The sequence below is a fragment of the Hemicordylus capensis genome, chromosome 1 (assembly GCF_027244095.1).
Source record: "Hemicordylus capensis ecotype Gifberg chromosome 1, rHemCap1.1.pri, whole genome shotgun sequence".
Classification (NCBI taxonomy): domain Eukaryota; kingdom Metazoa; phylum Chordata; class Lepidosauria; order Squamata; family Cordylidae; genus Hemicordylus; species Hemicordylus capensis.
The window spans coordinates 410,933,401-410,955,803 of NC_069657.1; the positions used below are offsets into that span (position 1 = coordinate 410,933,401).

Sequence of the window (22,403 nt, forward strand, 5' to 3'; positions counted from 1 at the left end):
CTGCCTTCAGGGATACAGGATGGGAGGGGAGTATAAATCTTTATAAGAAGGTTGAGCAAATATGACATACTCCATTCTAGTCATAACACAGGACTGCTATATTATATCTGTCATATCTTCATGTGACAAATGAACATATTTGTAACTTGCACAAATGTAGTAACTTGTACTGAGAAATAACTGAGAGTATTTAGACTTTGGATAGGATGGAACTGTATCAAGCTTACAAGTCATATGCAAGTGTAAGAAATATTACTGATGTTTTCATTGTCTTGACTCTTTTGCTTTACAGACCGGTGCTAAAAACGTTGCAAAAGTACCACCTCCTGTTCCCACCAAACCAAAACAGATCAACTTGCCTTACTTTGGTCAAGCCAGTCAGCTGCCCTCGCCAGACACCAAGTCTGATGTTAATGTTCAGAAGCTGCCACTGACAATTGCAGCCATGGGGAATAAGCAGAAACCACCAATCCAGCCGACACCGTCTTTACCTCAGCAGCTCCAGCAAAGGATCTCTGTGTCCCCAAGCGGCCCTCCTCCAAACCTGGATATGACTCTGCCCAAGCAAGAGAGTCCTCCTGCGGCAGCTGTGAGACCTTTCACCCCTCAGCCAGCCAAAGAGGCCCCTCCACCACCTTTTCGAAAGCCACAGACTGTGGCCGCGAGTTCAATCTACAGCATGTACACTAAGCAGCAGACTCCTGGGAAGAACTTTCAACAGGCAGTGCAGACTGCATTGACAAGGGCGCAAACCAGAGGGCCACACTTCTCAAGTGGTGAGCATTTGGGTGAGGTTTAACTTTTTTCCAAAGCATGGCCATGATTGTGCTTGTGTTGCTTCACCAAAGAGGAGCAACTGCATTCTCTAAATATGTGGAGGAGGTTGGGGAGGTACATTCCACATGATAAGAAGCAATAGTGAGAATTCAAGGAACTGGTATGTGTTTAACATGCCTGGTTGTAATCACACCTGTTTGCCCACATGCTGTGGTTATACTCTGCACTTGAAAGCATATGTGGATTCTCTTCTGGAGGATATTTCCCAAACAGCTATGAAAATAAGACACTTCTCTTGGGAAATGGGAATGACAGCAGTTTGTTTACATTATGAATAAGTTTTAGAGCTTTCATGTTGTAGTTCCTTCAGTAATAAAGTGGCATTGCTTTCACTTCGTTTATTTTCCCCTGTAAAAGTAAAGTAGTTGGCCTCATGCCATGGCAGCGAAAGAGGGCCACCCACATATAAAAAGTAGGGCCTGCATATTGGAGAAACACCCTAGGTATCCTGAAAAACATTGCTGGCAAAAAATTTAAAAGGGGTGGAGACTCAGAATTGAAAGACAAAAGGCTGTATATGTATGTGTGCTGTCTTACTGCTACTCTGGAACCCTGGAACATTTTGGATAAGTGCAGGCACAAGCCCTCGGTAATTCCCACCCTGACCCAGTGCTGTCCTGTTTGTTTTTCACATCTACACATTGTTCCTGTTCTGGTAAATGGTGTCCAAGACAAGAACAGCATTCAGTTCATGACTGGCGTGCTGCATATTTTTGAGGGTCTCCTGTATCTGTATCATACATGTACCACACACTCTCGCTCTTTAATAAAATGCCTTTTTATACAAACTTACGGAGCAGCAGTTGATTAGGGATGTGCACGAACCAGTTCAGAAGCCATTTTATGGGCCTCCAAACCGGTTTGAATGTCTGGCGGTTTGGCCGGTTTGAAGGTGGGGAGGGGGTATCTTTAAGGACAGGGGAGGGAGCTCTTATCACTCCTGTTGCATTTCCCCTGACGGCGCTGTTTTTAAAAATGGTCCGGTGGGGCAGCAACATGCCTCCTGGGACCGGAAGTGGCGTGCGCACGTGCGCTGGGCACTTCAGCCACTTCCGGTCCAAGGAGGCACTGGGGCAGCATGTAGGTATGCTGCTGCCCCACCAGAAAGTTTTTTAAAAAACAGTGCTGACGGGGGGGGGGCGGTGGCGGTGGCGGTGGCGGGAGGGGTAAGAACACCCTCCCCCATCCTTAAAGACAACACCACACACACACACACACACACACTCTCTCTCTCTTGAAGCGGCAGGCACCGGTTCCGTGCACACCACTGCAATTGATCTCAATTTCTGCTATTTCAGAAGGAATTGATACATTTCCTTAACTCCAGTAATTCTTAAACCATGTATTCAGCTCCCAGTGAATGTCCGCTCTGTGGCTGCTTTTAAAAAAACTAAAGACCCTTTTTATTTGTTCAGGCTTTTACCCCTTAGGGCCTGCCAGGGGCTCTCAGCTTTCTTTCTTCTGTTTGTCTTTACTATGGTTGTGTTTTTGGTGTGTTATGGTTTTTACTGCTTAACTAATTTTAAGGTTTTAAATGTGACTTTTATGGGTTTTTATTTTAACTTTTGTAAACCACCTTGGGATGTTCTATGAAAGGCAGTATAAAAATGGAATGATAAATAAATATTGAGGACCACTAATTTTGATTGCAACTGCTGCGATTTATCCTTTGTGACAGTAATCTAACAAAGCTGTATACATACATGGGTACATACACAGCTGGGAATGTTGTTGACCTTTCCAATGTAGGAACTGCAGTGCTGAACAGGCAAATTGGCTTTCAGTTTCAATGTTAAAATATAAATGTAGTTAAAACTTTGAAGGAACTGATGCTCCCTCGTTTACCTCTACTTCCATTATGGTCTACAACCCATCAGGAACCACTGTTTATTCCAAAAACCATTTGGAGAAAGTGTAAATTTTAACATAAAAGTCTGGGTGGGATGAACTCATGGTTTTGTTACATTTCCCAAGGCTAAAGAGGAGTGTGGGGAGTTGTGAGAGAGAGGGCAACCAACTCATAAGAACAGCCCTGCTGGATCAGGCCCAAGGCCCATCTAGTTCAGCATCCTGTTTCGCACAGTGGCCCACCAGATGCCGCTGGAAGCCACAGACAGGAGTTGAGGGCGTGCCTTCTCCTGCCATTACTCACCTGCAACTGGTACTCAGAGGCACCCATTAGCTGCTTCAACACAAAAAGAATTGTGTGTGTTCTGATACATTCCATTTTTATAATGTTAGCAAGTTTCATATTTGTTTGTTTTCTTTACTAAATGTTTTCTTTCTAAATTGTTCCTCAGTATACGGGAAGCCAGTTATTGCTGGAGCTGGCCCCCTGAATCAGCAGCAACAGATGGAGAATATTTATTCAAGTACTCAAGGCAAGCCAGCCAGTCCAGATCCTGAAACCACAGCTTCAGCCAGTGAAAACAACGAAACGGAACGCATCCCTCGCCCGCTCAGTCCAACCAAGCTGTTGCCTTTCTTATCAAATCCTTACAGAAATCAAAGCGATGCAGATCTGGAGGCCCTTCGGAAGAAGTTATCCAATGCGCCAAGGCCACTGAAGAAACGTAGCTCCATTACTGAGCCGGAGGGTCCTAATGGACCTAATATTCAGAAGCTCTTGTACCAGAGAACAACTCTGGCTGCCATGGAGACTATCTCTGCCCCATTATACCCATCAAAGCAAACCTCAGTGGCAGTCACTGAAAATTCAACAGAAATCCCAAACCCATATCTAAATACAGAAGTGGTTAAAGAAGTGGTTCCGACTCCACCTGAGCCAGCTATTGCTGAGGAAGTAGAAAGCCCAAGTACTGATCTGAACACTGGATCTGTGCCTTCATCAGGGCTAGATAGTGTTCCTGAGGGGACATCTGACACTGCCTCCCTTTTGCAGGCAGAAATGGAAGAACCAAGCCTAGACGTGCCCATAGAAATGTACATGGAGGAATACCCTCCCTATCCACCACCTCCATATCCTTCAGGAGAACCGGAGAGTTTGGGAGAAGATTCATTCAGTATGCAGCCTCCTGAAGTCACTGGGCAGTTTTCTTTACCCCCTGTAAGTAACAGCTTGGAATCATTTTAGGCACTGCATTATATGGCACACTGTGTCCCTTCAGCTTCAGAAGCTGCTCTCTGTAGACAAGGTGATGTATTCTGTTGAAAGCTACATGTTGGAGCTGTGCATTATTTTTCAACTAGCAGAATATTCGTCATAATAATAGAAGCCCTTTTCAAACTGAAATGACAAGAGGATACACTTCAGTTATGCTCAGTGGGTTGTGTCTGTTGCACAATAGGTTGTAGTTTTGTAGATCAAGGGTAAGTTGGAGGTCTACAGGTTTTGTAGAAGGTAATTCAGTAGCATCTTCCTCTTGAAGCAGATGTATTGTTAACCTGAATAACATTTTGGATCATATTATTAAAAGTGCGAGTTACTTGAGGATGGTAAAGGCAAGAACTTCTGATAGGTAGGCAGTTGCAGCTATTGAAGAGCAAAGTTCTGCATTTGCCCCTTCATAGCTTGTATATGCAAGGTAGTTGCCCTGTCAGAAGTTCTCCTCACTCAAAGCCCTTTTTTGCAGTTGCAATCGCTTGGTTTTGAATTGACTACTTGCAGTGAGTTTTGCAACATATAAGCCACAGTTTTTAGGGTTCTGTGTATATTAGTCAGGCTAATGGTATTCCTTTGTATGCTACTGTAAACAGTGGGAAGATAAAATGACAAAGTGCATCCAAAACAATTGGATTAGGACAAAGAAAATGATGTGTAAATTCCAGTTTGTTGCATCATTTTCATATTCTGGGTTAAAGAATAATGTTAATGTTGCTGTTACACCGTCTGTGTACATGGCACTTTCCAAAGAATAAGAAGAGAGCTCCCCATCCCAGTAGGCTCATAATCTCTAATCTGCAGGGAGAAGGGGAGGCTGGAATAAGCTGAGGAGGCATAAGCAATTACTTCATTTACACATACTTAGGTTACAAAAGGATATGAAGACTGGAGAGATGGGCCAAAGGCTTCATGGCAAAGAGGGACTTTGAGAAGGGATTTCAAGGAAAGTAGTTGGGCAGTTTTATGGAGACGTTCTGTGAGACATTTTAGGCATAAAGGACATCAAGAGAGAATGGATTTAGTTGTTTTGAAGGAACAGGATATCTGAGAGTAATGGTGATGGGCAGGTGATGTGTTGGAATATGAGAGTGGAGAGGTAAAGTGGACCATGGTAGGTCTTAACAGAAAGGATGGGAAGGACCTGGAAGTGGACAAAAAGCCAGAGTAAGGACTTGAGTGGGGGCATTGCATAGAGTAATGAAAGAGGGGAGTGAGTTTTGAAATTGCCACCCATGTCGGGATATATGGCATAAAACATGTATTCCCACAAAGTCAGTGTTGGATTGTTGTAGCCTTCATAATCTATGTAATTGGCACTTAATGAAATGATATAAGGTTTTATATATACTGCAACCCTCACCATTCCAAAGCCTAAGGTAAAGTGTGCCGTCAAGTTGATTTCGACTCCTGGCACCCACAGAGCCCTGTGGTTTCCTTTTGGTAGAATACAGGAGGGATTTATGCAGTAGACAACATCTTCTTATATCGCTGTATCTTTCAGCATCTTCCTATATCGCTACTGCCTGATATAGTACCGGCAGGGATTTGAACCGGTAACCTTCTGCTTGTTTATCAAGCATTTTCCCATGGTGCCACTTAAAGTGATTCCAAAGCCTAGTGTGTGTTTGTTTATTCAAAGTTGTACACCGCCCCAAACTTTTGTCTCTGGGTGGTTGATTCTATAGTAACACGAAGAGAAGAAGCTAAGCAGTGTGGGTCAAGGCTTTTTACAATTAACTGTTTTGCAATGTGTTTATGGGTCACACGTGGCAATCAGAGGCAGCTGCCGCTCTAAGCATCCTCCTCTCTCACAATATGTCTTTGTTGCATATTTCAACCATCTCTCTCATATGCTTGCACTCAAATCTTTGCATCATCTCTTAACTCTATTCGACTTCTCCATCACTTTGAGGCAACATTGCCAGTCCTCCTCCTAACTTCTACCATGCTGTGTTAAACCTTCTGTGAGCTTTTGGGGTCAGATATAAATAACTCATGGAGATACCAGTTGAGCCATGCTGGCATCTGTTATTATTTAAGTCCAGACTTGCTGTGTTGATGTGGCCTCTATTAATAGCACAATAAAACACATTAGTGTTTGTACTACTTAAATATTAAACATGTCTAACTACAGAAAAGTAGGTTCTGTGAAAAATTGAGGAAATTTTATTTTCTTCTTGTGGTGTGACTTGAGTAAAAGTCAGTGTTTACTTTTTTCCATCCTGACATGTCAACATTTGCTTCTGAAAAGTGTGTGTTTGGGGCTTTGCAGTCAAATGCGGATATCACAGTTTTAAAATAAGTACTAAAGAAAGGAATCTTGGGTTGACTGTAACTTGTCTCTGAGCCTGAGCTGTATTTGTGTATAGTAATTTTTAGAAATATCACTTCGTGAAACGTTTAGCTTGAAAGGAGGGCTATAAATCTTTTAAACTAAAAAATATACATTCCTAGCAGCTGTAAAATGTTTGAAATTAACTAACATTGACACCCCCACCCCCCGCATTACTCTAAATCAATGACGTCTATGAATACCTATTTTCAGTGGTCAAATACAGAAGAACTATAATTACTTTAAAGCACTGGTTCTTAAGATTAAGCTACAATTGTGGCTGGGGATGCTGGGAATTGTAGTTCAACATTTGGCGGACCCACGTTAAAAACCACTGCTCTAAAGCAATTATTTTTAATATTGATGCTTTTGAAAAATGAAGATAAATATTGGAAATAGAAATTGATTATACAACTTTAAACTTTGTCCAGTATATATATATATATATATATATATATATATAGAGAGAGAGAGAGAGAGAGAGAGAGAGAGAGAGATAATTTATTTATTTCTCTATTAAAATCATGGACCTTGCTTGACTTCCAAGTATTAGCCTCTAGCATTTCCTTCATCTGATGTTTTGGAAGAAGACAGAAATCAGTGCAGCCACTCAGAAAATAACGAGTAATTGCTACAAGTACCTAGTTGACTAGTGTGCCCTCTCTCTAGTATAGCACCACGCAATTTCTCAAGACTACCCATCTATTCTGTTACTCTGAATGTACCTTCAGGGTGTGTGTGTGTACATGCACATATGTGTGTGCACTTCACCTGGCCTTTTTAAAAAAAGCTACAGTAGAAGAGAGCACTCACCCACCTGGCTGCTTAAACTTCTTTGTGCTTTCTAGCCCCTGCTGCCTCTTACTTCACTTATGACTTGCCTTATCCCATCCAGCATCTTCTTATGGCCATATTACTCAACTGGGACAGGTTATGTCTGAAACTATACAAATACTTCTAGGAGGCTGTTTTCTATCAGTGGTTACTTCTGGAATATAATCCCTAGGATAAATAGTGTAGTTTCCAGGGTCTTCTACATTATTATGAATGACCAAACAGTGAGATTTTCAGCATTGATAGTTTGCAGTAGGGATAGCACTAATGACTCTCATTTAATATTCTTGATTTCTCATTGCAAAATTTTGCTAAACTACTGTGTATTTTTTTCCTCCCAGGGAAAGAGGACAAACTTGCGTAAAGTTGGCTCAGACAGAATTGCCCATGGAATGCGAGTAAAGTTCAATCCCCTTGCTTTGCTTCTAGATTCCTCTCTTGAGGGAGAATTTGACCTCGTACAGCGAATAATATATGAGGTATAAATTTCATGTTCCCTATATTGAGGGATAAAAGTTTGAATTGGGACTATTGCTTCTACAGCTGCCTAAATTCTTGGATGCAGTCATACACAAACATGGCATAGAAAATGTCAATTTTTCAAATGCTTTCAGATGGTATACTCTGTTTCTTGCATTTATATATCTTGTAATATATGTATTTCCAGGTGGTTTACATCAAAATTTAAAATATAGCAAAAAGATGAGAAAAACAAAACAGTTAAAGATTTAACTAAAATCTTAAACCAGTACAGGTTCACTCATACCAGCTAACTGGCGGGGACATAAGAAGGCATTGGGGTTAATGGAAGTAGCATTTATTTAGGACTACTTGATTTTGTTGTTGTTTTTGGCGCCATAGGTTGAAGATCCAAGTTTGCCCAATGATGAGGGTATCACTGCACTCCATAATGCTGTATGTGCCGGTCACACAGAGATAGTGAAATTCTTGGTACAGTTTGGTGTAAACGTAAATGCTGCAGATAGTGATGGATGGTAAGACTGGTTTTAATTTTCCAATTAATGCTTGTGTACGTTAAACCTTTGGCTCCTCTTGGTGTTTATGCTAATGTGGCATCCAGATGTGACTCTCCCACTTCCATTGCTGCTTCTCTGCATGACGGAAGAATTATAAACTTCCCATTTCTTGGAAGGATAAGCTGGCCTGAACAGCAGAATGGAATTCTGGAATGTTAGTAATGGTCTTTCTGTTTTGTCAGGCACTTCCACAATTTGATGTGAGAAAACGGGTTGGGATTTACAGATTAGGGATGTGCACAGAACCGGTTCGGAGGCCTTTATGGGTTTAAACGACCGGCTGTTCCGCCGGTTCAAAGGCAGAGGGCGGGTTTGACTTTAAGGACAGGGGAGGATGCACTTACTCCTCCCTCTCCTCCGCTCCCCCCTCCCCGTGCTTCATTTGCAAAGGATCTGTCGGAGCGGCAGCATACCTCCCTGATGCCTTGTTGCCTCGTCGGACACTACATCAGCAGAAGTACCCAATGCACCTGCACACATCAGCGCGCACACATTATGCTTGCGTGTGTGCTCGCAAGCACAGATGCACGCAGGCGTGTTGGGTACTTCCGCTGATATAGGGTCTAACGGGGCGGCAGGAAGGTACACTGCTGCCCTGACAGAGCCTTTGCAAACAGAGCGCTGGCGGGGGGAAAGAGGAGGGAGGGGTAAATGCATTCTCCCCCACCCTTAAAGTCAACCCTCCCCCTGTCTTCGAACTTCCCCCACCCGGTTCTGTGCACATCCCTATTAAAGATAGTGGAAGTATGCTCTTCTGTTGAAATTGGCTACTATAGCAGGAATGAAATTGGGTGTCCATGTTGGGCATTCACAGCTGTGGAAAACTGTAATCAGTAAAAGGTGACGGGAACCCTCCCTATAAGGTTTAATTGGCATAACTTTTGTTCTCACGTTTTAGTAACATATTTACCTGAATCCAAGACTAGGTTTCTTCCAAGTTCTTTGATATTGGAAATTGGATGAGTGTTTATCTTAAATTCAGAGTCCTCTTCCTTTTGAGTAAATTCAGGTATAAACTTATTTCACTTGTATTTTTAAAAAGAGGTTGACTTAAATTTAGAGTCATTTTCTGTTTCGGTAAATACAGTAGTATGCACAAATCTGCAGTTTCCTTCCCTCAAGTCAGGATATGCCTGATACCTAGAACATCTCATTTTTGTTGTTTGCATTTTGCAGGACACCACTGCATTGTGCAGCATCTTGCAATAATGTCCAAGTGTGCAAATTTCTAGTGGAATCTGGTGCTGCTGTGTTTGCCATGACCTACAGTGACATGCAGACTGCAGCAGACAAGTGTGAAGAAATGGAAGAAGGCTACACCCAGTGTTCCCAGTTCCTCTATGGTTTGTACCCCAAAATTCTGTTCTTTAGAATAGCAGTTACACTTTTATGTGGTGTCTGATAGAGCAGACACTTTGATGTGGTTTTCCTCATTATGTGTTTAGGAGTCACTGAATAAGGATTCATTCTTTCCAGGCTGTAGTAGATTGCAGTGTTTGCTAGATAAACCATGCCAAATCTCTGACCTCTGGTAATTAGTTTTCTAAATATACATACTCGTTGATGGTAAAAACTACTGGCAGTCATTCTTTGCTCCTCCCTGTCTTTCACTTTTTCCTGTAGAGTTTATCAGTCCTTCTCTCTGCTTGTAGCCAGTGGTGCTCTCTGATCCTTGAAGGAGAGTGCCTCCTAATCGGCAGCTGGAGCTGGGCTAAGAGACACCTCCCATTTCTTATCTGTGACCAGTCTTTTTTCTGCCTCTGCTGTGAATGGACATGGCTTTGCAGCCTGGCAACTGACCTAGTACTCAGGCAGTTTCCACAAGTACATGATAGTGCTCAGGCCTGACCCTTCTTTTGTCTCTAAGGTCAATTCATGCTTCCAGCACAAGTAGCACAAACAGGAATTAGTCTTATTCTCCTCCTTCCTTGGCACACACACTCACCCTAGAGAGTGGGAATGAGACCAGCCCTTAAAATCTACTTCAAGGGGACTCAAACCTTTAGACAATCTTCATCGTTATTTATTACTTAAGGGGAGCAAGGGTGTCCACAGGACTTTTTCAGGGTGGGGAAGCAAAGCCAGCAATCGAATACGCCCCCTCCTAGGGAGTATGCCCCATTAAACACAATGGGAACTGGCTCACTCCAGGAAAGGGGGGGGCAGCAGTCCCTGTCCCCCCCCCCCCACCGTTCCGGATGCTCATAAAGGGGAGAAAGATAGAGGTTAAGTTCTTTTTCCAGTTTGCTCAAGGTATGTGTTGTGGAATCATACAGATCCTTCTTTAACCTGTCTCCTGAAGGTATTCTTCCCCACTCCTAGGGGAGGTTTTACCTCCTGGGCTACTCATTTTAGAACTGCCACTGATGAGATGTATAGAGTTGTGTGACCTGGTCCACCATCTATATCTTCATGCAGCATTATAAAATCAGTGGCATAAGGACCCGTCAAGGTAGAATTCAGTCCTTCGAAACCCAGGAACTTGTTTCTACCTGGAACTTAAAGGACACTGCTATGGAATGCTCCAGCATTCTGAAGATAAGTAGGGAAGATAGCCAGCTTGCTTATCTGTGAATGCCCCTTCCTGTTTACCAGAAAGATCTTCAGTCTGATAGCAGGACAGAAGCTGCATATAAACTAAAGACTTCATATATTTAACAGTAGTAAAGCAGTGAATAGACATTTCTCTCAGTCTTTTTAGCTGCAGAGAACATACAGGGTTTTGTTTTTTTTAACTTAAAAGCTGATTCAGCAATTCTCACTGGTTTTAAATTAATCCTTGCTGAAGAACTTGGAGAGTTTAAGTATGTGATCTCTTCCATCTCTAAATATTGAATATATTGGGGGGGCGGGAATTGAATTCTGTGAATTGGCTGCATCTGCTGCCACTTTGTGTTGACTAAAACAGTCCAATCTCTGCTAATTTGTCTTTGATGTCCTAATCCACATTGAGATAGAATGGTGCTAAGAACCACTTCTTAGCTATAGGCAGACATTTCTTAACTGTAGGTAGATAAAAGAACAGAGTAATGGGGCGGAGGAGAGCCTTAATTAGGCTATCATTGATGAACACATGTTCAGGAGCCTTGGATAAGAGTATCTGCTTCTGACTAAACCCCAGACCATTGGTCTTATCTGGACCAGATTATGAGCAGTAATCCTCTGGTTGGCAGCAGCTTTCCAAAGCCTTGGTCTTTCTCCAATAGAGAGGCCAAGTATAAAACCTCGAAGCTTGACACTGGCAGAGCATGCGTTCTATCACTGAGCGTGGTTTACCCCTCAGTGTTCTCTGTTGCAAAAGTGCCTTCCCTAAGGCACCTATGTTGTTGTTGATGCATGTACTTCAGACTATACGGATGTATCCATGCAGTATGCAATCCTTGCCTTTGGCACTCTACTCTTACACTTCATTGAACACAAGGAAGTTGGTGGCTGTTGAAAAATGTGGTGCTCTAGCACCTCTTAATTCAACCTGTCTACTGTCATTCAAAAGAGAATTGCAAATGTTTGAAATCATAAGCTTGTTGGTTAGCTTGTCTCTTCTCTCAAATATGGATCTCATCTAGGAATTCTTATTTTTATTTTATTTATGTTGCTTGCTTAAATATTGTATGAGCCCTTGTTTCAACATTTTTCAACAGCCACAACTTAAGCTTCCTTGTGTTCAATGAAGTATGCAGATAAACAGTGAATGGGTGCATATAGTTGAGGATGGAGATTGTGTGCTTCTCGGTTGCTGCAAGCCAGGGACATCTCATTGGGTTCCATTGGGTTATCCCTCTCAGGAGCTCCAAGGCAGGACAGAATTTGATTGGATAAGAATTAAGTCACGCCTACCCGAGCCCGAGGGGGATAACTCCTCCCCAGTTCTTTCTGTCCTCGGCAGCTCCAGGCAGTTCTTTTCTTCTCTCCTGCACCCTGAGCACTTTTTGCCTCTCGTTTGCCTCATTTCCTCCATTTTCCCCTCCAAACTTAACTCTCTTTTCCTTCTTCACCTCAAACAAACAAATATACAAATTTTTCGCCTGTCTTTCCCTTGTCCTCTGTTCTCTCCCCCCTCATCCCTCTCTTTTCGTTCCTCTGTTTATGGAGCAGTCTGTTAGGGGCAGAAGGACAGTCGTAGTTCCCCTGGAGAACCTCGCAGCAGAACTTCGGGCCCGGCCGCTCTCGGCCCTTCCAAGGCCTGCCCCTCGAGCCACAAGCACCACCGGTGGCAGCTGTGATCTCCGGGCAGACACTGGATCGCTGCGCTGCCGGTAGACGTTTCAGCCACTCCCAGGCCGCCCGAGAGCCCAATGGCAGCACCATAGGCAGCGCTCTCAGCCACTCATCCACCGCCTGAGCTCCCTACTGAAGGAGTGTGGGCGTCGGCCGCTTTGCAGTCTCCTTCACCACATGCCATGGAGCCCGCCGAGCATCTCCCGCCCTCGGGCCACGAGATGCGCTCAGCGGCCCGCCGAAAAGCCGGGGCTGAGCCCCACAAAGAACTTGAGTAGGTCCGGTTCAGAAGGCATCGGGTGACCTACCCACCCCCGTCCTCTGAGGAGATACGGGCCATCTCTTTGCGGGCACAACTGAGGATGGCGGAAATGGTGCAACAATTGGACATAACTGCAAGTAATGCAAGTGGGGTGGTGGGGGATGCGGGCAGTCAACCTTCCTCATCTTCCTCTAAGGAACGGGCGGGAAAGAGCTCAAAATCAGCTGCTACATCCCTGGGCCCAGTTACACTAGTAGCGGCTGCCAGCCAGAGTCCATCCATCTCTCTCCCCAAAGTAATTCCTTCCAAATGGCAGGCCTGGTTTAAAAATGCCATAGTGGATACTGTCCTTCAGGTCAGACCACCCAAAAAACCTAAATCAAAAAAGGCAAAACGTAAATTCAGGCACAGGTCTTCCAGTCCTGAATCCTCTTCCAGTGCATCGGTTAGCCCTACTCCTAAGAAGGCTAAAGCCAAGAAAAAGCATACGGTTCCGGTTATCACAATTCCCGCTGGTCCAGATCCCCACTCATCTGAGGCCTCTGACCATGGACCCTCACTGGATCTTCAGCGCCCTGACCCTGACTCGGACACTGCCCCAGATAAGGAGGGAGAATGGTCAGATGGGGATGGGGAGGAGCCTCACCAGTATCCCAACACCTGTTTGTGGCGGAGGACTATTTCCCTCTTATGACCAAGATTATTAAAACAATTGGTCTCCAAACAAAGGCCATACAGGAATCAGAGACATCTAAGGGAGATTTGGTCTTTCCTAGAGCAAAAGCAAAAGATATGTTATTGCCTATGCCTGAACTTTTTTCTAATGCGGTGAAAGAGGAATGGCTCTGCCCGGCTTCAAACCGTAGACTCATGGCAATTGCTAACAAATTTTACTTTTTCCAGCCGAAAGCCTCGGATATGCTTAAGACACCCAGTACAATTTTGAACACTATGCTGGTATCTCGCTGAGCCTCGACTGAGAGAGTATACCAATACACATGGAGAATGTTCCTGCGTTGGATGTCTCGCCACTCCATTCCACTGGGCTCGGCGTCCATTCAACATCTCCAGGTCCTTCAAGATGGTCTGGGAAAAGGCCTAACACCCTAAAATGACAGGCGGCATCCTTGATTCCAATGCTGTCTGGCACGGACTCCCAGATTTCTCAAGCCCACACTGATCTTCTTCGTTTCTTAAGAAGCGCCTCTCTCCTGTCTCCACCAACAGTTCATAGATTCCCCTCCTGGGACTTACACATAGTTCTTCATGCTCTCCAATCACAACCCTTCAAACCAATTCGGACGATTCCTATTCAGATCCTTATACAGTGGACCCTCGACTTACGAACTACTCGACGTCCGATGTTTTCGACTTACGAACGACAAAAATGGCCGCACGCTTACGAATTTTTCGAGCTACGAACGGAAACCGTTGGCGGTTTAGATGTGGTTTCCTCGACTTATGAATTTTTAGATGCGGCTTACTCGACTTACGAATTTTTTCAGATCTCCGTGGGTGCGCTTTTCGACTTACGAAATTTTCGACCTACGAACGTGCATTCGGAATGGATTAACTTCATAAGTCGAGGGACCACTGTATTTAAGTTGGTCTTCCTGGTAGCCATTACCTCAGCCAGGAGGGTATCTGAGCTTTGGGCCCTTTCTGTCAATAAATAGTTCTGCATCTTCCTCGAAGCCGCGGTGCGCCTGATCCCTGACCCCTTGCTACGACCAAAGGTGGCATCCCCATTCCATCTCTCTCAGGACATGTTCCTTCCATCCTTCTGTCCTCGGCCCACCCACCCTACCGAAAAGAGGTGGCACAAGTTGGATGTGCGGCGTTGTCTCAAGGTGTACATCAAGCACTCTGCTTCATTCCGAATCTCTGACTTGATGTTTGTTTCCTTTCATCCTTGCTCCATGGGGTCAGCGGTGTCGGCTTCTGCCATTGCAAGATGGATAAAAGCTTGCATCTCGATGGCATACGAAACCCAACACCTCAGACCACCAGCCTCAATTGTCGCCCACTCCACAAGGGTGGCAGCAACCTCAGCGGCCTTCTCCACTAACGCCTCTGTCGATGAAATCTGCAAGGCTGCCACATGGGCCTCCTCATTGACGTTCATGAAGCACTACAAAATCGACGAATATGCATCCGCCAGAGCATCCTTTGGGAGACGGGTGCTGCAACAGGTCCTTCTCGATAATAGTTTAGACCACCCCCGCCCGTGTTGGTCAGCTGTGGTATGTCCCAATGAGATGTCCCTGGCTTGCAGCAACCGAGCGTTGGTTTCACTTACCGTGAAGGCTTCTTCTGGTTGCTGAAGCCAGGGACATCTTGGCCCACCCAGCTACGGTGCTCAGACCTACTCTCTATCAAGGACCGGGGTTCATAGGGCCCAGGACTTTTTCCTGGTCTTAGTTCCTGCCTTCTTTTTCATGCTCATTCTTCCTTATGGGGTGCAAGCCTATTTTGCCTCTCGGCCCAAAAGAACTGAGGAGGAGATATCTCTCTCGGGCTCCAGTAGGCGTGACTTAATTCTTATCTAATCAAATTCTGTCCTGCCTTGGAGCTCCTGAGAGGGATAACCCAATGAGATGTCCCTGGCTTCAGCAACCAGAAGAAGCCTTCACGGGAAGTGAAACCAATGCTCCGTTTCTTTTCTTTAATTCTTGGCAGATTAGTTCCACTCACCCCAGTCTTCCAGTGGGGGTGATCTACACAGACTGTGGTGTCTTGTGTTTAGTTATTGGGTTACTTCACAAATAGCAAGCTCAATTTTATGATTGCTACTGTCTGCTTGGTAGCTCAGAAGTGAATGTCTGTTGCCTGCTCAAAAGATTAGGCTCAAAAGATTACTGATCATACTGTACAGAAAATTTCTTCACCCTTAGTGGCTGAAATGAGAGGAATTTCTGGTGGATGTTACAGGAAACACCTTCAGGCTGGACATATGGAGAACTTTGAGGGGAAAACTAGAATATAGATATGAGAATGGAGTAACCTTGTGCTACACTTAAGTAGCTATGAAGTTAATTAACACTAAAAAAAAATGGCATGTCTCCATCACTACAGTTAGGTTGTTTTTGTGGTTGGGACACATTTTAAACTCGATTGAAACAATAGTACTGCAGCTACAGATGGTATGTTAAATGCTGATGTTTTTAGATAGTGTTTCCACATGCTTTCCAGATGCTAAGATGGTGGTAGTGACTTTCACACCTGCTTATTTGCAGCATGTTGATCCCACAGCTGTTCAGACAGCTCTAATATTTATAATCCTCCTTCGTTGGAACTTTTCTAGTGACACTCTAATTTTGTGAGCCACCCTAAGCAGTAGTGCACTAGAGGAGTGGGGTATAAACACTTTAAATTCTGTATGCACAGGTGATGAACTTTTTTAAAAAAACTAGTCTACATGAGACAAACTGGTTTTCATACTGGATAATGGTATTATTAAAGTTTTAATAATAAATAAATAATGGTGTAAGAGTGCAGTTTTAATTTTCCTCCCATTTATAGGAGTGCAAGAAAAAATGGGAATAATGAACAAAGGAGTGGTCTATGCACTCTGGGATTATGAAGCTCAGAATGAAGATGAACTGTCCATGAAAGGAGGAGACTGCATGACAGTACTTCGCCGGGAAGATGAAGAAGAAATTGAGTGGTGGTGGGCACAGCTAAGTGACAAGGAAGGATACGTGCCTCGTAACTTACTTGGGGTAGGTATAAATAGCAGCCAACGAATTGTGCACGCAGAGAAGCATTTGGGCAACAGCTATGTGCAGAGGTGATTTTAGTGCACTCACATTTAGTGTTTCTTTTGTCTTGTTTTCCAAGGCAAGACTGTCTCTACCACCACAAAATGGCTAGACACATAGAATATAGATTGGTCCAGATAGTTTATCCAGTTGACGTGTGCACCACTTCTTTTCCCAATAGAAGATACTTACTGCTAAGTCAGAGTATGCTTACAGGAGGGTAGCAAAATTTCTCTTCTTAGCAAGCAAGATTCGGTTTAAAGTGATTGAGGCACGAGATGCTGGGTTGTGCACTTCAGATTAACCGGTTTTATTTGAACGAAATTAGCCATGTATACGGTATCTGAAGGTATTGTTTTATGTATTTACTGCTGTTGTTGTTTCTTTTTCTTTTTGTATTTATGCTGGCCTTGGGCTGAAATAAACACATACATACATACAATAGAAGATACTATTCTCCTTGGATAAAAGATATCCAAGGAGGATAATATCTCAGCCATTCTTGCAGTATTCGAGCAGCATTTTTAAATTTTTTTTTTTTTTTGCATAAATCATGGGCTATGTCTATGCTGAATTGTGACAGTTCTCTCTTCAAATGTTTGCTAATCACTTTTGTTAACAAAATGAAGTGACCTCTTCCAGCAGCTCTGAACTGGTGTTGTACAAGAGAACCAGTCTTATCGTAGGGAGTAATGCTTTTGAATTATTTTTTCTTGCCTGTTTTTTCAAGACATTAATGCACAAATGGGGGCAAATCTTTGTAAACATCTTTTTTACTTGGGTAATTATGGGTCCCCCGACTACAGTAAACAGTAGCAGATGGACTTTGGCATCACTTTGTTTATAATTCCTCTCTTTAATAATCTTTTTATACATGTCTAGTATCTCTGGTTGAGGAATTAATCCTCAGTGCTGGCAGAGTCTTAACTTGTCTTGGTTTCAGCTGATTGAGATTTGATGCTTGGCAGCACCACATCCTCAAATAGATAATCCATGCTTTCAGAAACATGAACACTTTCAAAAGAAAGCTTTGAAGTATGAAATCTTAGGTCCTTCAAAATGAGCTTTATATTTGGAATTTCATCTCCTTGCCGTGGTATTTGACAGAAACATTGCTTCCTACTGCTTGTCTGTGCTCAAAATGCCTCCTTCATTGAACAGACTATCTTTAAACCATTGAAATTGTCTGCAATAGTTTAATGGAATCCTGCTTCAGCAGTAGTTCCCAATAGTTGTGCAAAGAGAATATACAGTTACAGTTTGTGTAGGATCTTCCTGACAATTTTGTCACCTTTCTCACCCAGCATCCTCCTTAATTCAGTCCTTTCCCTTATAACCCACGGCTAACTTGCTCAGCCATGTCTTTCACTGTAGGTAGTGATTTGTCACACTGACAGGGGTATTGAGGTTTGTAGGTTATCCTGTGTGCCACTTCTGACAATACAAGGTTAGGGAAGCAAGTGTTGCAGATGAAGAATCAGCCCAACAAATGGTGGCTGCTGTAGAAGGTGGTCTATTGAGGGCATAGAAGGGCAGCAGCTTCCACGCGATAGCAAGAATGTTGTACTGTAGGAATGGATTAAGAACAGGTAAAGTACACAGGGAAAGTTGTTCAAAGCAGGAGCTTTGACATTTAAAAATGAGCAGTGATGACTTATAACATATTACCCACTAAGACAGGGGTTGGCAACTTTGTGGTGTGTGGGCTGAAACTGGTGTGCAGATCAATTCCTATCTGCTCCTCGCCCACCCATCCCCACCCCGCTCCTAAATGGAATCTTATTGACAGATTTCTCAGCAGTGAAAGGAAAGTGCCAGGTCTTAACATTCAGAAGTGTGGGGGGGGGAGGGAGCAACATGCTTTTAGCCATAAAACTTGCCTTAGGTGGCCTTTGTTGACTGTTGTTAACACTAAGGTATATAATTTTAAATAGAATATTGGTGCTGTTTGTGCAGTATTGTATATTGTGCATGACGTTTTCTTCTACTGTAAATTAAAAACAAACACACCTGGCTGTGCAGGCTACACAGGCACTATCAGTTTATTTTCCTCTTATAGAAACTGCCTGGAACAGAAGTCAGAAAGTACTAGAACCTTCTAGTACTAGAAGTATGTACTGCAGGATTAGAAGTGCATCAAAATCTTTAGAAGCTTCCATGCAGTTGTGTCTTGAGAATGGCAGTTGTCCTTCAATTTCATATTCCTGCAGTTTCTCTTTATGCTACATTTTCCCTTCCCATAGGTCACTAGGGGATCCCAGGTGTGAGATCACAAGTGGCCTTGGCTATTTTCAGCCTTGACCCTAAGAAATGTTGGTTCCTGTGAGGGAGCCACAAGGCATTAAACTAGCCTAGTGTGAAATGTCAATGTTGGGTGCCATTTGATGAATGTAAATGTTAAGCCTGCTGAAAAGGACTGAGTTAGTTCAGACATCATGGAGAGCCAGAATTAAACCTTGGCTTTTCATGTAAACTCTTAGCCTTAGGAGTACATGCTTCCTCCTTCCCTTGGCATGCAGGCCTCAGAAATGTTTTACATCTGATTGTGGTTAAAAATCAGCCGGGATTGGTTGTGCTGTCCAACTGGACTGATTCTGGCGTATTCTAACCAGAGCTCTTGAAATCATGATCAAATCTCTGATTCAAAAGTCTAGTTTGGATCATGTCTTTTTTCAAGAACTCTGAATCAGTCAGTTCAGAAGTCGCATAAAATCCTGGTTTATTTCTAGCTACAACCAGAAATAGAATACTTCTAAGGCTTATGCACACTGCTGAGGCTGTGAAATGGTATATGAAGCCAAGGTTTAAACTTGGCTATGTGTTATGTTTGAATTGGCTTATCATGCATCTTTAAACCATTGCTGTGTAAAGAAAGATCTAGAGAAGTGACCAGACCACCCACCCTCCCGCCCCTGAAAAGGGAACCGTCTGAATAGGTCTTTGTAAAACTGCTTACCATTGGAGAGGGCTCTTACACTTCCAGTAACTTGGAAACACTATTCCTTCACCAATGGTGTACTAGAAGGAGACGCAGTATTGTGTTGATTTCACGGTTGAACATTTTTAACAGATGTATATTAAAATGTGTTCAAAATTATTGATTAAACTATTATTGCATCTACATGGTTATTGCCTGCTGCAGCTTTCTCCAGGCATCCTGCTTATAGAGGGGGAAACCTTCCCTCTTTTGCTCCATGGAGAAGTTGGGGCAAGGAAGGAAGTTGTGGTTTCTCTTGTATCCCTCTGGGCAATTACAGAAGTAGGTGGCTGCAGCAGCCAAGGCACTGTCTGCATTTTCTACAAAAGCCCAGCATGAGGAAAAGTAGCCTTCCAGCTGTAACTTTTTCCTTTTTAACAAATAATTTAGTTTTAAATGAAATTTGAACTTAATGCAAGCATATCTTAATGCTGAATTTATGAGCCACTTATGAAAGTCCGGATTTCTTTGTAAAGAAATATGTGGGAACATGCCAAACAGCACAAAAGTTCACGTGTTTTTATTAAGGCTTGATACTGGGGACCGGAGACTGGCAGTCACTACAGGTGTGGTCAACTGATCCATCTTCGGGCCTGCTCAGCTTAGGCCCCCCAGCTGCGTTTAGGCTACAGCTCCCATAATCCCCAGCCACAGTGGCCAATAGCCAGGGATTCTGAGAGTTGTAGGCCAACATCTGCAGGAGGGCCAAAGTTGAGCAGCCCTGACCTAGGTGATTTTTTTTTATTCCTTTCTTATGCCTAATAATTATCCGATCACTGCGATTTGCGGTCAGCACCCTAATTATAAATATTTATGACTTTACTTCCCTATTGGAGAACATGATGGAAGGTAATCTCTAATTTGTCCAGTAAGTACTATCAACCTCATTTTTTTTTTTTTGAGGAGCAGCAGCAGAACTGGGCAGGAGAGAGCAGACCCAAACCAAAAGGAGTATTCTGTTCATTTTTAAAGCAAAATGTTTTTATGGCAATATATTAGCAAACAGTATGCATTTTTGTTTAGTACATATCTAAATAATAAATTTAGATTGATTAATTTTCACTTGGTGATTCAAGTCAGTTTGAATTGCCTATTTTAAAAATCATGTGCTTTACCAGGGACTGCAGGCTGTATCTGCATTTGGTGGATTGTCCCTAGTGCTTGCCTTTTGGAATAAAAAATGGCTTTGCTTGTTTGATTGTCACAGTTGTTCAGAACAGTTTGGAAGCGCTGTTTGCTATTGTCAGCCTGACAAAGTAATTGAGAATCAAATAGTACTTGTTGTAGCTACTTGTGTGAGACCCTACTCAGATCATTGATCAGATCAGCCCTACTCAGTTGTTCTTTGTCCTGGCTGACCTGTTGTACTTCTCTAAATTAAGCTGCACACTCAATTCTGCTTTGATAATTTTTGCATCTTCTGAAATATTGCTTCTGCTATTTATATCTACTGTTGTCACAATTGATGCTCCCCTGTGAAATGTGATGTTTGCCTGGAGCCTAGCTACAATTTTTTTAATTTACTAAATTAGTTTTTGTTGCTTCTGCGGGGATTACAATCACAGTGTACGTGCTTTATTACAGATAAGTGACATTATTAAACTGTAGGCACTAGCATCACTTAGACTTCTACTTGTACAGATTTCTTAAACAAATTTTGCATACTTTCATTTGCTTATTTAAAACTCTTCTCTCTCTCCCTCCCCTCAGCTGTACCCACGGATTAAACCAAGGCAAAGAAGCTTGGCATGAAAACAGTTGCAAGCAATTTTATGAAGTACCGGTTGCAGGATGAGTTTGTCCTTTTTATAGAAAGTAATGCATTCTTGTGTTTGCACCAATTCCTTGGGACTTCTTTCATTTGCAATGTGATACAAAAGCAATGCTGAATATGCTTTGAAAACAGATGAAGGATAGATCGCATTCACAAATGGTGGCAGATGTCCCCCAACCTGGAATGCTTCTTTCAAACAAATGGACTTGGCTCCATTTAGGCAAACTGAGCCTGAGGTCAATCACTGCCTGCTCTGCTTTTGTAGATGGCTTTTTCCCCTTTTCCTTTGTGATGTACCAGCAAGAGAGAATTGAATCAATGCTCTAGACAGCCAAGTTATCCAGCTTCTTACGTTCCCTCCTCTAGAAAATAGGGCCAATGTAAGTCAGTCAAACTAAAAAGACATTCCATAGCAGAATGTTTAAGTAGCAGCATTTAACATAATGGAAGTGGCACAATGCATCTTACAATAAAGAACCTTTTAAAACCAGTTCTTTGAGCAATAACTTTAAAGTGCAGTAGCATTTTAGGATTCCAAAGTATTTGAAATATATGCTATATCACAGGTAATGTAGTTTTTAGAATTTTTTTTAATTGTCTACTGTCTTTTGTAATTTGAGTATTAAATGTAGAAATCTTGTGTAGACTATACCTCAAATTTTGTTATAACTATTCTTAACTGTGATTAAACTTTTGCTGAGAAATACCAATTGTCTGGTGTCAGATGTATACGCGGCCACACATTGTTTCTGTCATTGAGTTGTCCTTGTGTGCTGATGTGGGCATCTCCAACATCTCAGATTTACAATGATCTTGTCAGCATTCTCTGATCATTAGATGTGGAAGATGGACTCTTTGACCTGTTACTTGCTTCTATAAATTACATTACACCCAATTATGAGCCAGATCAGTTTAGCCAAAATCAATTTGTTTATATTGCTGGGCTTGGGATTTTAGGGAGATGTTTGAAAAGGAAGTATCTTGTACCAAATTGCTTGTTGCATCTAATTATTGGGCAACAGCCTGCTTGCTTGAATTAACAAGGTCCTGTAAAACTTGCAATCTGGGTCAGGAGTCTCAACAACTCAGCTTTTCACAGTGGGATGTTAGAAGCGGAGAGTCCCCATTACTGTGGCTCCTCTCTCATTTAGCAAACCCTTATTGCTCCTTGGTGTTTGAAGTGCTTTGTATAATGAACAAATCTTCCAATTGGAGGGACAGAGCTATTGGAACTGGCCTTCCTGCTT

The 22,403-nt window shown here is 42.9% G+C and overlaps 1 protein-coding gene across 5 annotated transcripts in view; it reads left to right on the top strand.

Moving 5' to 3' along the window:
- Positions 1-21,862, top strand: part of TP53BP2 (tumor protein p53 binding protein 2) — a 79,354-nt gene extending 57,492 nt beyond the window's left edge. For 4 of the 5 annotated variants that reach the window (XM_053308076.1, XM_053308066.1, XM_053308095.1 and 1 more), the window contains 7 exons: positions 293-788; positions 3,138-3,904; positions 7,469-7,606; positions 7,989-8,122; positions 9,341-9,507; positions 16,167-16,366; positions 21,093-21,862. In XM_053308076.1, coding sequence (XP_053164051.1) covers positions 293-788; positions 3,138-3,904; positions 7,469-7,606; positions 7,989-8,122; positions 9,341-9,507; positions 16,167-16,366; positions 21,093-21,134 — 1,944 coding nt within the window. In that variant the 3' untranslated portion in view covers positions 21,135-21,862. The remainder of the gene's footprint in view (positions 1-292; positions 789-3,137; positions 3,905-7,468; positions 7,607-7,988; positions 8,123-9,340; positions 9,508-16,166; positions 16,367-21,092) is intronic. The other variant, XM_053308056.1, reaches the window with a different exon arrangement.
- The last annotated feature ends 541 nt before the right edge of the window (positions 21,863-22,403 follow it).